The 15,125-nt window shown below is 38.5% G+C and overlaps 1 protein-coding gene across 2 annotated transcripts in view; it reads left to right on the forward strand.

The window, feature by feature from the left end:
* KYAT3 (kynurenine aminotransferase 3) overlaps positions 1 to 15,125 on the forward strand; it is a 66,272-nt gene that overhangs the window by 28,591 nt on the left and 22,556 nt on the right. For both annotated transcript variants that reach the window (XM_061121461.1, XM_061121462.1), the window contains 6 exons: positions 2,652 to 2,710; positions 3,218 to 3,362; positions 5,327 to 5,476; positions 11,672 to 11,758; positions 12,793 to 12,918; positions 13,014 to 13,134. In XM_061121461.1, coding sequence (XP_060977444.1) covers positions 2,652 to 2,710; positions 3,218 to 3,362; positions 5,327 to 5,476; positions 11,672 to 11,758; positions 12,793 to 12,918; positions 13,014 to 13,134 — 688 coding nt within the window. The remainder of the gene's footprint in view (positions 1 to 2,651; positions 2,711 to 3,217; positions 3,363 to 5,326; positions 5,477 to 11,671; positions 11,759 to 12,792; positions 12,919 to 13,013; positions 13,135 to 15,125) is intronic.

Raw genomic sequence — 15,125 nt, forward strand, 5'->3', positions numbered from 1 at the left:
TTCAGTCAGTTAAAAGATGTAGAGAAAAAGACTGAGGATCCCCAAAGAAGGAGGAATTCTGTCTCTAGCTGTCTTTGGACTTCAGCTGCAACACTAGCTCTTCCTTGGCTGGAGCTCTGCAGGGCTTGAATTTGCTGATTCCCACAATCTTGAGAGCCAATTCTTTAAAATAAATCACTGTATATATGTACATCCTATTGGTTCTGTCTCTATAGAAAAATTCAATTAATACACACATCAGTGAACAGCAGACAAGCTATAAGTAGTCCTCACAAGGACTTAACAGTCTAAGGAAGGAAAAACAGAAAAGCAAACAGATAAAAAAGACAATGTTTTGTAGTAAATGCTGGATACTCCGTGTCATGGGAGCACAGAGGAGGAGCATCTGACCTTGACTGGGGGAATCAGAGAAGGTCTCTGGAGGAAACGGAGTCTAACTTGAGAACTGAAGGTGGCAGGTAGAATAGGAATTAATGGAGTGAAGGGACAAGGTAGAGAGACCTAATCCCTTGTGGAGACCAGGGATTAGATTGAATGTAGAGCATGCATTCTTAACAGGGGCATTATTGTCCCCAAGGGGGAGAAACTGCTGCTTGGCAGGTGAAAGAAATCTTGGTTATTGCAATGTTTTCTGATTATCCAGAGCTCAACTCTGTCTAACAAAATCTTATTCCTTTACATTTAATGAGAGAAATGGGGAGGCATGTTTAGAAAAAATGTCTAAAAAGTCTCCATGGTTGGAAAGTGGTGACCAGAAAGAAAGAAAAAAAAAAGGACTGAGAAACATTTGTATAGAAAGATCAGTTGTGTGGAGGAAGGATCACATATGAATCTTGTGAGAGAAGACTATAGAATATTTGAGAGATCAGAATGTTCTAGACACAAATTTTAAAGAAAATTAAATCTGAAATGCATTTTGACTTTATCTAGGTAATTTAGGTAAAATTGGACTTTTTAGTCTAAATTATCTACTATAGACTCTGCTTACTCTTATGTATGAATCTTTACTTTGTAGGCACATCCTGAATAAATCATTAAGATTTAAAAATTTCTTAGAGGGATCTCTTTGGTGGTCCAGTGGCTAAGACACTTCCAGTGCACTGGGCCTGGGTCAATCCCTAGTTAAGGAACTAGACCCCACATACCGCAACTAAGAGTTCACGTGCTGCAACTAAACATCCCCAGTATCACAAAGAAGATGGGAGACCTGGCGCAGCCTAGATAAGTAAATAAATATTTAAAAAAAATTTTTTTCTTAGAGATGGAAAAAGACAATTGTTGAAATATCTTTTTCTGGGACTTTCCTAGCAGTCCGGTGGTTAAGACTCTGCCTTCCCAATGCAGGGGGCAGATTCAAACCCTGGCTGGGGAACTAAGATCCCACATGCCACGCAGCATGGCAAAGTTAGTCTTTTTCTATTTATCTTTCTGGGCGTTTTTAGTTTTATAATTGTAGTCTCTAAAATAGCATCATGTTCAGGTGGGCACTTAATCATAATGCCATTCTGGAAGGCACATTAACCTCTGGAGAATCTGCATGTGATTTACTTCAATGGAGTTTCAAAGATTAAAAAAAAATATATGAGAAAAACAAGAAGCTATATTTCTTGGTTCCATTATTAGAATAGGATGAGAACAATGGTCTATTTAATAACTGTTATCACTATCTTCCTTCTAGATTGAATTCAAATTACTTTATTATTTTATTAAGACAATCTTTGCAAAAATGCTGCCAATCATTTCTTTTTATTTCAGCAGCTTATTAACAATGAAATCAAAGATAGCTCCATGCTTCTGAGAGATAATTTAAACTTCCTTTTAGAATCTTAAAGAAGTAAAAAATTGAATGCTTTGCTGTAATTTTAGCTTTTAATATGTCAAGCTTGCTTAATGTGAGTAGACCTGACCTAAATGTCTGATATACTTTTTTTAAAAGGCAACATTCTAGTAGTCTCTTTTAGAATGTCTTCTTCTGCAAAAGGCAGTGTGTGGAAACAGTGCTGAGTATGTGTTCTGAAATCAGACTGCCTGGGTTCAGATCCTAAGTTGAATCTGTTTAGGTTTAAATGCTACTTGCTTTCGTGAACTTGGGCAGATGCAAAATTACATGATCTTATCCTCTCTGTACCTCACGTTCCTCATATGTAAATTATGGCTAGTGATAGAACCATAACGTTGGGTTGTTGTAAATATTAACTGAGTTAATTATTTAAGACCCTTAGAACAGTGCCTGGTACACCCTCAATGTTACCTATTATTACTATTATTTAGAACTCCTTATTGAGTAGTCTTGAAACCATCTGTTTTTGTGCTTCCTGTATGCCATATATGGAACTTACTTGGGAAACTGTTGATCCCCCTGACCTCAAATGATCTTCAGAGCATGACTCAAGATATTGCTTTAACTGACTTCTTTTTAGTACCATCATTGTTCTCTTCAGTACATTTCAGGCCTTTAAATTGATTTATTTAGAACAGTAGATGGGAGATGAATTCCTCTTGGGAATTTTTTAATGGCATCTAGCATTTTTCTCTATGGTACTGCTTTTTCTATGGTGCCAGTAGGGAAAAGAAAGAGTTACCCATGATTTTCTGGCATTATTGTTTGATGAAGAAAAATTTAAAAACTCCTTCAATTTTATATATTTCAGAAAATGTCTTTGAAATTCAAAAATGCAAAACGAATTGAAGGCCTTGATAGCAATGTATGGTGAGTACCTTACAATGAACAATAATAATTGGGTAAAGTTTTTTTGCATCCATTCATTGGTAATGGAAGTAATGATTCATACACTTTTTTATTCCCTTAGCCACTGTGCCAGTCCCTGTGCTAGGCACTGGAAATGGACAGAGAAAGGGAGAAATTGGGTGATGACCTTGTGAAACTTACCTTCTTAATCCATAAACTTTTCCTGTTAGCTCTACTCTCTAATGAGAGAACCTAGCAGCAGATGGTTGAGAAAAAAAAAAAAAGTGATTAAAATATAGGCATCATGGAACTGAGATTTGTAAGAAACATTAAGTTTATCAGTTCAACCATCATTTTTCTAGGCAAAGTCATTTTGTAGATGGTAAAATTGTTGTCTTGAACTCATTAATTTTTTTTTGATCTGTAAGACTAAACTAAGTCTTATTTTTCAGTTTTATAAGACTAAGAGGTATAGAAAGCTAACTTTGTAATCATAGTGCTTACTAATACTAGTCGTTTTTATCTTAGGACTGAATTTACCAAACTGGCTGCAGACCCCTCTGTTGTGAATCTTGGCCAAGGCCTTCCAGATATATCCCCTCCGGTATATGTAAAGGAAGAGTTATCCAAGATTGCAGCAATTGATAATCTGAATCAGTACACAAGGGGCTTTGTAAGTATATGAGCACCGTGTGTGGTGTGAGTGTGTGTTTTATATCGTATTGTGTGTGAATGTACTTCTGTCACTTCTCTGTAATTGGCTTTCTGGATCCAACTATCCCAGCCTGATGGACAGAGGAACCCTCACCTTGCCCTTATTTCCGAGGATAAGCTGTCCCCTACTTCCAGCTTCTCCACAGTCCTGTCTTGGCCCCTCCTTAATTACTGTTCCAGGATGGGATTCCCATGGCAACAAAGAAAGAAGAGTATTCACTTGAGACGTGTTTTCTCTCCTTTCATATTTATGCAGCCTCAGCACTGGTCTCTTCGTTAATATCGTCTATTTCCAACTAGTTACTTCCTCTCTGCCTCAGTCCAACCTCATCCTTCTTGCTAGAATGCCTACGATAGCCAGAGAGTTCCCAGGTTCTACCAAAAAAAAGTACCACAACTTACTAAGTGAATTGAGCAAAGTTTCGGGACACAAGGTCAATGTACAAAAATCAGTTGTATTTCTGTTGTACTAAAAGTGAAGTTAAAAAATAAAATTGTTTAAAATGTCATTTACAATAGTATCCAAACACACTGAAATTTAGAACTGATTTTTTTAGATATATACAATGTTTGTTCACTGAAAACTGCATCACTTTGCTGAGAGATATTAAATGATACCTGAATAAATGGAGTGATATATGATGTTCATAGATTGGAAGACTAAGTATGTTAAGGTGTCAGTTCTCCCTAAATTGATCCATGGCAGAGAGTGGCAAGCTATGGTCCATGGGCCAAGTCCAACCAATCCCTGACTTTGTAAGTGAGGTTTTCTTGGAACATACCCATACCCATCATTCGTATATTTTCCAGCTTTTGCGAATATATATGAGTGTATATAATGTGTGTGTTTATATTGGTGTAGCAGTGGGGATGGGGTTGCAGTGTCAGCAGGCTGTGGACGTTGGTCATCTCAGGGCATGGGAAATAAGAGATTTTGAGGAAAGATAATTTTTCTTTATGTATCTTTTGCCTCATTTTACTTACAAGAATCATGAGTCACTTTGTAATTAAAAAATGTAAACACAAATCCTTGTTACTATAAGGACAGATGTATAGTGTTTATAGTTGCTTTCATATCACCCTTTGCTAGAATTTGTTAAACCTAGTATTAATATGCATTCAAAGAATTTTGGATTTCTGGGAGGGGTGACAACTATCTCTTGCTCTTTCAACAATTTGTGTATATTTTTTGACCTTCTATTACTAATTACAACCAGCTTCTCTAATACTATAATACTTCCTAATTTCAAATATGAAAAATGTGCTCTGGCTTCACTTTTATTGATTTTAACCAGGTGAGGCTCTGGGACATACATGCCACTGTTCCAAAAGAAATAAAACGATGACAAATAAATACACCCTTAACAAAAAACTTCCTCCTTTTCTTTGTATGAACTGGGATGGACAACTTAGAAGGAGCCATACTCTTTTACCTCACCAACCTAGGGTATATCTAAGCAATCTCCCTCTTCTCCTGCATCCTGACCCAGTTTATTACTCCACAGCTGGGTGCTTTCCTAACAAAGTCATAACACCTGCACTTGGACACTTTACTAATATTTTCTACAAATGACTGAAAATCAGGGTGGTTACTGAAAGCAAAAAGAGGATGCAGACGCTGGGCAGAAAAAAACAGATATCAAGATATCAGATAACAAAGCTGATACCTTGAAATTTTGTATTCAAAAATCAGTCATTTAATAGGGAAGTTTTTAATGATTAGCAAATCATCATGACCATTCATTCAGGAACCCTCTGAAAATAAGGAGAACAATTTTTTTAAATTTGTTGCCATAAAAATACACGTTAGAGAATTGTAAAACCTAAATGTTAAAAATTTTTAACATTTCAGAGCCAAACTATCTCAAAGAAGTAGGTCTCATAATTAAATCCAAGGGTTTGTTCTTCCTTTTCACTCAACAGGGTCATCCATCACTTGTGAAAGCTCTGTCCTGCCTGTATGAAAAGTTTTATCAAAATCAAATCAATCCAAATGAAGAAATCCTCGTGACTGTAGGAGCATATGGATCTCTTTTTAATGCCATTCAAGGATTGATTGATGAGGGGGATGAAGTAAGTATATTAACATTATCATGCTGCCTGTATTAATCACTATCATTTGTCTTGCTTTTATTTTCACTTTTTTAATGCTTCTTTATTTTAAGTATTTTTCAAATATAGTACATATGCAGTCAAGTTCACAAAAAACTGTTAAGTACAACTTAGTCAATGTTTACATGTGTGCATGTTTGTCTCCCTGTAACCGCAAACCAGATGAAGATATAGTACATTTCCAGCAACCCGGAAGGCTCCCTTTTGCCCCTTCCTAGTCTGTAGTCTCCAGAGGTAACAGTCTTCTGTGTTCTGTCAACAGAGATTCATTTCACTAGCTCTTTAACCTGATGTAATAGAATCATACAGTATATACTCTTGAGTCTGGCTTCTCTCATTTATCATTTTGTCTGTGAGATTCATTCACTTTTGTTGCATGTTGTTTGTTCTTCTGTTTACTGCCTGTTTACATAAGGGCAGGTAAAAGAGGTTAGCAGTAGTATGGGAAGATGAATCTTAGTTTTCGCTGCTAAAACAACTTTTAAAACTCAATCAACAAGTATTTGGTCACTGTTTTTTTGTGCCCTGTATTGTTAGCAGTACCATGTGAGGGATGTATAACAAGACAACTGAGTGACTTCTTTATTTAGTGAGGTGATATAAAACCCACTTCAGCACTGACCTCAGTAGCTCTGCTCCTGCTTCCTCAGTACCCTTATCATTCCAGTACCCTTGCTTTCATATTTACTCACCTCTTCCATTTATTCAAAATTTATTGAGAGTGTGCTAGACAATGTGGGAGAGAAGATTTTTTAAAAAGACTGTTTCTATGTGGAAGAGGTTCCCTGTTTAGTGAAAGAGATGGATTTGTAAACAGATAGAGAAGGATGCACTGTGATAGGCAGTGGTGGGGAATGTGTAAGTTACCATGGTGATGAGAGGAAGAAGTGATGAACTCTGCTAATATAGGTCCAGAAAGCTCCAGAGAGGTGTTGGGTAAGCCAAGTCTGAGGAATGAATATTTGCCGTGATCTGTATTGTTAATTCCCTCCTTTGAACTCTTCCAGCACTGGATCTTCATTGCTCAGTGCAGGCTTTCTTTAGCTGTAGTGAGCAGGGGCTAGCCTTTGTTGTGGTGTGTGGGCTTCTCACTGTGATGGCTTCTCTTATTGCAGAGCAGGGGCTTCAGTAGTTGTGGCGCAGGAGCTTCACTGCTCCAGGGCACGTGGGATCTTCCCGGACCAGGGATCAAACCTGTATCCCCTTGGACTGGCAGGCAGATTCTTAATCAATGAGCCACCAGGGAAGTCCTGAACCACCCCCACCCCGCCAGCACTGTATCTGTACCTCCTTTATGAAAGATACCTCTGTGACTTTGTATTACCTTTTCTTTTATATCTGTTCCCTCTGCTCAGCCAAACAATAAGTTACTTAAGGAATCCTGGTAAGGAAGTATAGTCATACTCTCATGTATGTAATTTACTTTATTCCTATAAAATAGCTGAAAGTTTCAGCTCAGGCGTCGGTCGTGTTACTCCTGTGTTGCTTCCTCCATCTCTGCACTCTGTTGGTGTGTCCCAAGGCTCAGCCCTTTGCCCTCTTTTCTCTATTCTTCTTCCCTGATCAACTTATCTAATATTTTGAAACCACACACATCACTTTGCATCATATAGGCCTATTATTTTCCTTATAATATTTATTACTATCTGAAATTATCTAATTTACTTCCTTGTTTCTTATTTATTATGTCTCTGTAGAATTTAAGTTCCAGGAAAATTAGTTTATTGTTGTAGAGCCAGCATTTGAAATAGTGAGTGCTCAGTCAATATTCTTCAAAAAGAGAGGGGAGTCATTTCCATTGTAAAAATAAGGAAATTTCAGGGAAGAGTGTCAGGTATATTCTCAGTTCCACCTCGCTGCCTCCCCCATTTCCTTTCCTTCATTGAGCTCTCACTTCATACCAGGCACTGTGTCTCATCAGGGCTGCAAAGATGGGTCATGTTAGTCCCTAAGAATATCACAGTCTAATGAACTTGAGGAAAACATACATTCCTGGCTCATGTCTTGTCCTCCACAATACCCAACACCTAACATAGCATGTTGTATAGAAAATATTCAGTGTGAATTAGATGACAAGTACAAACAAAGGGACTTTAGAATGTAAGGGCCTCCATTGACTCCAGTGAGACAGGCCTTGAACAGGAAATATAAATAGTAAAAAGTAGAAATTTAGAATGATAATTAGGTGCCATGAATTTAACCAACACAAACTTAAAGGCAGTTTAGTGTTCAGTTCAGTTCAGTCACTCAGTCGTGTCCGACTCTTTGCAACCCCATGAACCGCAGCACGCCAGGTCTCCCTGTCCATCACCAACTCCCGGAGTATACTCAAACTCATGTCCAGTGAGTCGGTGATGCCCTCTAACCATCTCATCCTCTGTCATCCCCTTCTCCTCCCACCTTCAATCTTTCCCAGCATCAGGGTCTTTTCAAATGAGTCACCTCTTCACATCAGGTGGCCAAGGTATTTGAGTTTCAGCTTCAGCATCAGTCCTTCCAATGAATATTCAAGACTGATTTCCTTTTTTTTTTTTTTTTAATTTTTTTATTAGTTGGAGGCTAATCACTTCACAACATTTCAGTGGGTTTTGTCATACATTGACATGAATCAGCCATAGATTTACACATATTCCCCATCCCGATCCCCCCTCCCACCTCCCTCTCCACCCGATTCCTCTGGGTCTTCCCAGTGCACCAGGTCCGAGCACTTGTCTCATGCATCCCACCTGGGCTGGCGATCTGTTTCACCATAGATAGTATACATGCTGTTCTTTTGAAACATCCCACCCTCACCTTCTCCCACAGAGTTCAAAAGTCTGTTCTGTATTTCTGTGTCTCTTTTTCTATTTTGCATATAGGGTTATCGTTACCATCTTTCTAAATTCCATATATATGTGTTAGTATGCTATAATGTTCTTTATCTTTCTGGCTTACTTCACTCGTATAATGGGCTCCAGTTTCATCCATCTCATTAGGACTGATTCAAATGAATTCTTTTTAACGGCTGAGTAATATTCCATGGTGTATATGTACCACAGCTTCCTTATCCATTCATCTGCTGATGGGCATCTAGGTTGTTTCCATGTCCTGGCTATTATAAACAGTGCTGCGATGAACACTGGGGTGCACGTGTCTCTTTCAGATCTGGTTTCCTCAGTGTGTATGCCCAGAAGTGGGATTGCTGGGTCATATGGCAGAATGAATTGGTTGTTTCTCCTTGTAGTCCAAGGGACTCTCAAGAGTCTTCTCCAACACCACAGTTCAAAAGCATCAATTCTTTGGTGCTCAGGTTTCTTTATAGTCCAACTCTCACATCCATACATTACTACTGGAAAAACCATAGCCTTGACTACTTTGGGCAAAGTAATGTCTCTGCTTTTTAATATGCTGTCTAGGTTGGTCATAACTTTCTTTCCAAGGAGCAATTGTCTTTTAATTTCATGGCTACAATCACCATCTGCAGTGATTTTGGAGCCCAAAAAAATAAAGTCAGCCACTGTTTCCACTGTTTCCCCATCTATTTGCCATGAAGTGATGGGAACAGATGCCATGATCTTAGTTTTCTGAATGTTGAGCTTTAAGCCAACTTTTTCACTCTCCTCTTTCACTTTCATCAAGAGGCTCTTTAGTTCTTCACTTTCTGCCATAAGGGTGGTGTCATCTGCATATCTGAGATTATTGATATTTCTCCCGTCAGTCTTGATTCCAGCTTGTGCTTCTTCCAGCCCAGCATTTCTCATGATGTACTCTGCATAGAAGTTAAATAAGCAGGGTGACAATATACAGCCTTGACGTACTCCTTTCCCTATTTGGAACCAGTCTGTTGTCCCATGTCCAGTTCTAACTGTTGCTTTCTAAACCTGCATACAGGTTTCTCAGGAGGCAGGTCAGGTGGTCTGGCATTCCCATCTCTTTCAGAATTTTCCACAGTTTTTTGTGATCCACATAGTCAAAAGCTTTGGCATAGTAATAAATAAAGCAGAAGTAGATGTTTTTCTGGAACTCTTTTGCTTTTTTGATGATCCAGTGGATGTTGTTAATTTGATCTGTGGTTCCTCTGGCTTTTCTAAAACCAGCTTGAACTTCTGGTAATTCACGGTTCACGTATTGTTGAAGCTTGGCTTGGAGAATTTTGAGCATTACTTTACCAGCGTGTGAGATGAGTGCAACTGTGTGGTAGTTTGAGCATTCTTTGGCATTGCCTTTCTTTGGGATTGGAATGAAAACTGACCTTTTCCACTCCTGTGGCCACTGCTGAGTTTTCCAAATTTGCTGACATATTGAGTGCAGCACTTTCACAGGATCATCTTTTAGCATTTGAAATAGCTCAACTGGAATTCCATCACCTCCCCTAGCTTTGTTTGTAGTGATGCTTCCTAAGGCCTACTTGACTTTGCATTCCAGGATGCCTGGCTCTAGAAGAGTGATCACATCTTTGTGATTATCTGGGTCATGAAGATCTTTTTTGTACAGTTCTACTATATAATCTTGCCACCTCTTCTTAATATCTTCTGCTTCTGTTAGGTCCATACCATTTCTGTCCTTTATTGAGCCCATCTTTGCATGAAATGTTCCCTTGGTATCTCTAATTTTCTTGAAGCGATCTCTAGTCTTTCCCATTCTGTTGTTTTCCTCTATTTCTTTGCATTAATCACTGAGAAAGACTCTTATCTCTCCTTGCTATACTTTGGAACTCTGCATTCAAATGGGTATATCTTTCCTTTTCTCCTTTGCTTTTCCCGTCTTTTCTTTTCACAGCTATTTGTAAGGCCTCCTCAGACAGCCATTTTGCTTTTTGCATTTCTTTTTCTTGGGGATGGTCTTGATCTCTGTCTCCTGTACAATGTCGTGAACCTCCATCCATAATTCATCAAGCACTCTATCTATCAGATCTAGTCCCTTAAATCTATTTCTCACTTCCACTGTATAATCGTAAGGGATTTGATTTAGGTCAGAACCTGAGTGGTCTAGTAGTTTTCCCTACTTTCTTCAATTTAAGTGTAGACTTGTAAAATTATACATTGTTGCCAGATTTTTCAAAAGCAGTTTGAATATATATATACATATATGTATATATATAATAAGGTACCATAAAAGGTGTTTATAATACTCTTTAGTCTAGCAGTAACAAGCACTAAAATGGAGAAACTGTGCAGTCACTAATTCACACTGTACTGTTATTTACACAAACTATAAAAAATTATCCTAGAATTCAGTAGACTCTCAAATAGCCATTAAAACAATACATTAAAACTAAATAATATTAAATGTTTGTGAAGTTTTGCTATGTGTAAAAAAGATAGAAAAAGTGAATGTCGACAATGGATATAAATCATGTGTTTAAACTAATTATAGAAAAGCAAAAGGTCAGGGATACTAGGTCCAGACTGGCATATTGCAGAACAGGTTGGTCTGGCCCACTGAGCTGAGAGACAGGCCATGAGTAGGTTGAGAGAGCCTGTAGGAGCCTCCAGGACCTTGTAGGAGCAAAGGAGCTAGGAAAAAAGAATCCAAATGTAAGTCACCTGGAGGGAAATTGTGGGTATCAGACATTAATGGTAGCATCCTGTCTTCTTGCATTCTGTCTTTGTTTGGGGATGTTTTTGAAATAAAGAGAAACGTCTTTGTTGTGTTCAGTCCCACATTTGTGTCCAACTCTTTGTGACCCCATGGACTGTTGTTGCATGCCAGGCTTCCCTGTTCTTCTCTCAGGGTAATACTTAGAAATTACTACTCCATAACAGAGAGCATCCCTGCAGTCCTCTCTTTCCTTCTGGTCTTGCTCTGCCACTGATTGTTTTTTAATTTGAAATTTAAACTCACTGTTTTTGGCTAGATCATCCCTTTGAGAATGTAATGAGAGCTATGGACCCTTACTCCAGTACAGTAAACCTATGCATGTAGAAAATTTTGCATACAATTTGAAGGGTCCCACTGCAAGCCTATCCACAGAGCTCCCTGGGAAATCAAAGGGTCCAATCAAGGCTCCTGACAAGTTTGTTCCCAAGGTCTTTTTCACTCAGGTGTGTGAAGACAAAGCCTGCTTTCTTCACTGCTGCATCTTAGCATGTTGTATAGTGCCCAACACATAGTACGTATACAGTATTTGTTAAATGGATTAATTATTGATAGATTTGTTAATTGGTTTGATTCCAGGTCATAGTGATAGTGCCTTTTTATGACTGCTATGAGCCCATGGTGAGAATGGCTGGAGCAACGCCTGTTTTTGTTCCCCTGAGATGTGTAAGTCTGCCCCTATGATTTACGTTTTTTAAAAAGTTTTGAAAATGCCAATTACTTTGTTGCCAATAAAGTTTCTACTTTAATTACATTTTGGGATTTACTGTATATCTCTACCATGACTGAAGGTAACTTTGATTACTTCATCATATGTTTGCCATGTATCTGTTGTAACAGCTTCCGCATTGTATGTGATACTACTTTTTGTGGTTATGTATCTGCCCTACTGACTGAGCACCACCAGGTCAGAGGCCACTTCTGACTCACTTTTATAGCTCTGGTCCCCAGTGACGGACAGTGCAGGGTATGTGCTGGTGGTGGTCTAGTCATTAAGTCGTGGCTGACTCTGTGACCCCACGGATTGTAGCCCTCCAGGCTCCTCTCTCCATGGGATTTTTCAGGCAAGAATAGTGGAGTGGGTTGCCATTTCCTCCTCCAGGGGATCTTCCTGACTCAGGGATTGAACTCCGGTTTGCTGCTTGGCAGGCTGATTCTTTACTGTTGAACCCCCTGAGAATCCCAGGGTATGTGCTGGGTGTTCAATAAATACTTACTGAATTCTGAATGAAGTGTTCTGGTTTTTTTACTCTACTTTTATCTTTAGGAATACAGTATAGTTTCATTGTCTTTTTAAAAAATCTTATTGAAACAAGTAACACACTAAGGTGAATCACGGAATCTTCTATTAGCCTTATAGAGTCAGACGTGTTAACCATAGCTGTTAACCATAATAAGACGTGTTAACCATAACCATATAGCTGGCTCCTCTGAAGGAATTTAGGCACTTTTACAGCTGTTAATGTTGACAGAGTTCATGTTTCCATTTAACATGTATGAGCATGGGACTCAAGTACTGTTGGGCTCTTAAGGCAGACATAAATCTTAGTTATTTTTGTTTCTTTCCTTTGTTAGTTATCTATTAAGTTACCTTTGCCATGCCTTTCTCTACTTTTTTTTTTCCTTATTAGGTTATTTATTTATAATACAGCAAACATGAATTAACTGAATTAAATCACATCTTCATTCTTCATGTTTAGAAACCTATTGATGAGAAAACATGCTCTAGTTCTGACTGGACCTTAGATCCTCAAGAACTGGCAAGCAAATTTAATTCCAAAACCAAAGCTATAATACTAAATACTCCGCATAACCCACTTGGCAAGGTGAGTCTTTGATCTCGTTGTACGTCTTCTGATCCGTCATTCTCTCACACGTTGAATAACTGGCTCTGCTCTTCTGTTTCCTTTCATATGTGTAGGTGTATACCAAAGAGGAACTCCAAGTAATTGCCGACCTTTGCATCAAATATGACACACTCTGCATCAGTGATGAGGTTTATGAATGGCTTGTATATACTGGAAATAAGCATTTTAAAATAGGTACCAATTATTACGTAGAGTCACAGATCTAAATGTGTTTGGACACGTGGAATATCTGATTGGAAAGGATCCCAGGAGAGCTTTAGAATAGTCTTTATAATGGATAGATGTCTGTGAGCATTTAAAAATGGGACTTGAATGAATGATGTTTGAGTGGTTTTATGAACAGGTTGAAGGACAAGCAGTACAAACTTAGGAGACGAGATTTTAGATAACAGTATACAACTAGGAAACCAGAGAAGTGGTACTTTTGCCTTTATTCTTAGCTTTTTTTTTTCCCCCCAATAATCTAGCTATTACTTCGTATATAAGACATTGGGAACTTACTTATTCCTGAGCTGGTCTGTCCCTACTAAGGGAAATGCTGAAATGCCAGATGAACAGGAAAGAAATTGCTGTGACAGTAAGGTATTGCTGCAATGGATTTCACCATTTCTACTCCATCTCGGGTTTCCCCGGTGGCTCAGTGGTAAAGAATCCGCCTGCAATGCAGGGGATGCGGGTTCAATCCCTGGGTCAGGAAGATCCCCTGGAGGAGAGCATGGCAGCCCACTCCAGTATTCTTGCCTGGAGAATCTTGTGGACAGAGGAGCCTGGTGGGCTATAGTCTATAGGGTCACAAAGAGTTGGACATGACTGAAGTGACTGAATGTACACACACACACCCAGGCCATCTCACAGATACCATGGTGTCTTCTGGGGTGATCCAAACTTATATCAGCTACAGGGGTATAACTGTGCTTCAGTCTTTGGGTCTTTGTACTTTCCCTTCCTATACTTGGAAACACTTTTCCCTCAGATATCCAAACGACTCAGAGTCACCTCCCTGGGGTCTTTATTCAGTTTTCAGATTTTATGACCACAACATTTAAGATTTAAACCTCTCTGCATTTTCTTTGTCCCTTTTCTGTTCTTTCGTTTTGTTTTTTTGGCTGTGATGGGTCTTTTTTGCTGCCCTCAGGCTTTCTCTAGTTGCAGAGAGTCAGGGCTACTCTTCATCGCGGTGTTCGGACTTCTCATTGCAGTGGCTTCTTTTGTTGCAGAACACAGGCTCTAGAATGCAGACTCAGTAATTATGGCACACAGGCTTAGTTGCTCTGAGGCATGTGGGATCTTCCCGGACCTGGGATCGAACCCATGTCCCCTGCATTGCAAGGCAGATTTTTAACTACTGGACCACCAGGAAAACCCTTCTGTCCTGTGTTTTCCTGTATAACAAATATCAGGATCTGTATATTTTTACTTCTAACCTGCAAGGAGGTAGGGATTTTTAAATGTTTTGATCTCTTCTGAATCCTTAGTTCCCAGAGTAGGGTCTTGTGCATGGTAGACAATCAGAAAATAATCGTTGAATAAAATGAATAGTAAGTATGAAAGGGTGAGGGAAGAATAACTAATATCACTGTCAGGAACCAATAAATTTTAAAATTAGTGTACTTAGACATAAATAGTTGTTGCACACATCATAATTATCCGTGGTAAATTACAAACTGTTGTGGAGACGCAGAGGAGATCAACAAAGTGGGCAAAAGATGGACTTAGTCAGAGAAGTAGAAAGAAAATTCTTCTCAGATAAACTTGTGTACCAAGGTGAGACGGCATGAAAGATCAAGATATACTTAACTGGCTTATAAGAGTGTGTTGCAGTAACTGGCACAGATGAGAATGGAAGAGTAGGGTGATTCTGAAGGAATTTATATATGAATATAAAGAATTTAAATTTCATTGAGGGGGAGCCAATGGTTCTTAAACTTTTATTTTATTTTAGTGATAGAGTATAGTGAAGTCACAATGTTCACATGATGAATTAGTGACAATATATACTGTATTTCATCATGAAGCTAGAGGTAATTTTCTTTTTTTGTTTCTTTTTTTTTTTTAGAGGTAATTTTCTTAACAGAAATTCAATAATTAGAAGTCAGTATAAAAATCCCAAATCTGTGTGTGTTTGCCTGTAACAAAGTGTTATTGAAATAAATACATCTGAGTTT

This window comes from Dama dama, chromosome 20 (assembly GCF_033118175.1).
Source record: "Dama dama isolate Ldn47 chromosome 20, ASM3311817v1, whole genome shotgun sequence".
NCBI lineage: Eukaryota > Metazoa > Chordata > Mammalia > Artiodactyla > Cervidae > Dama > Dama dama.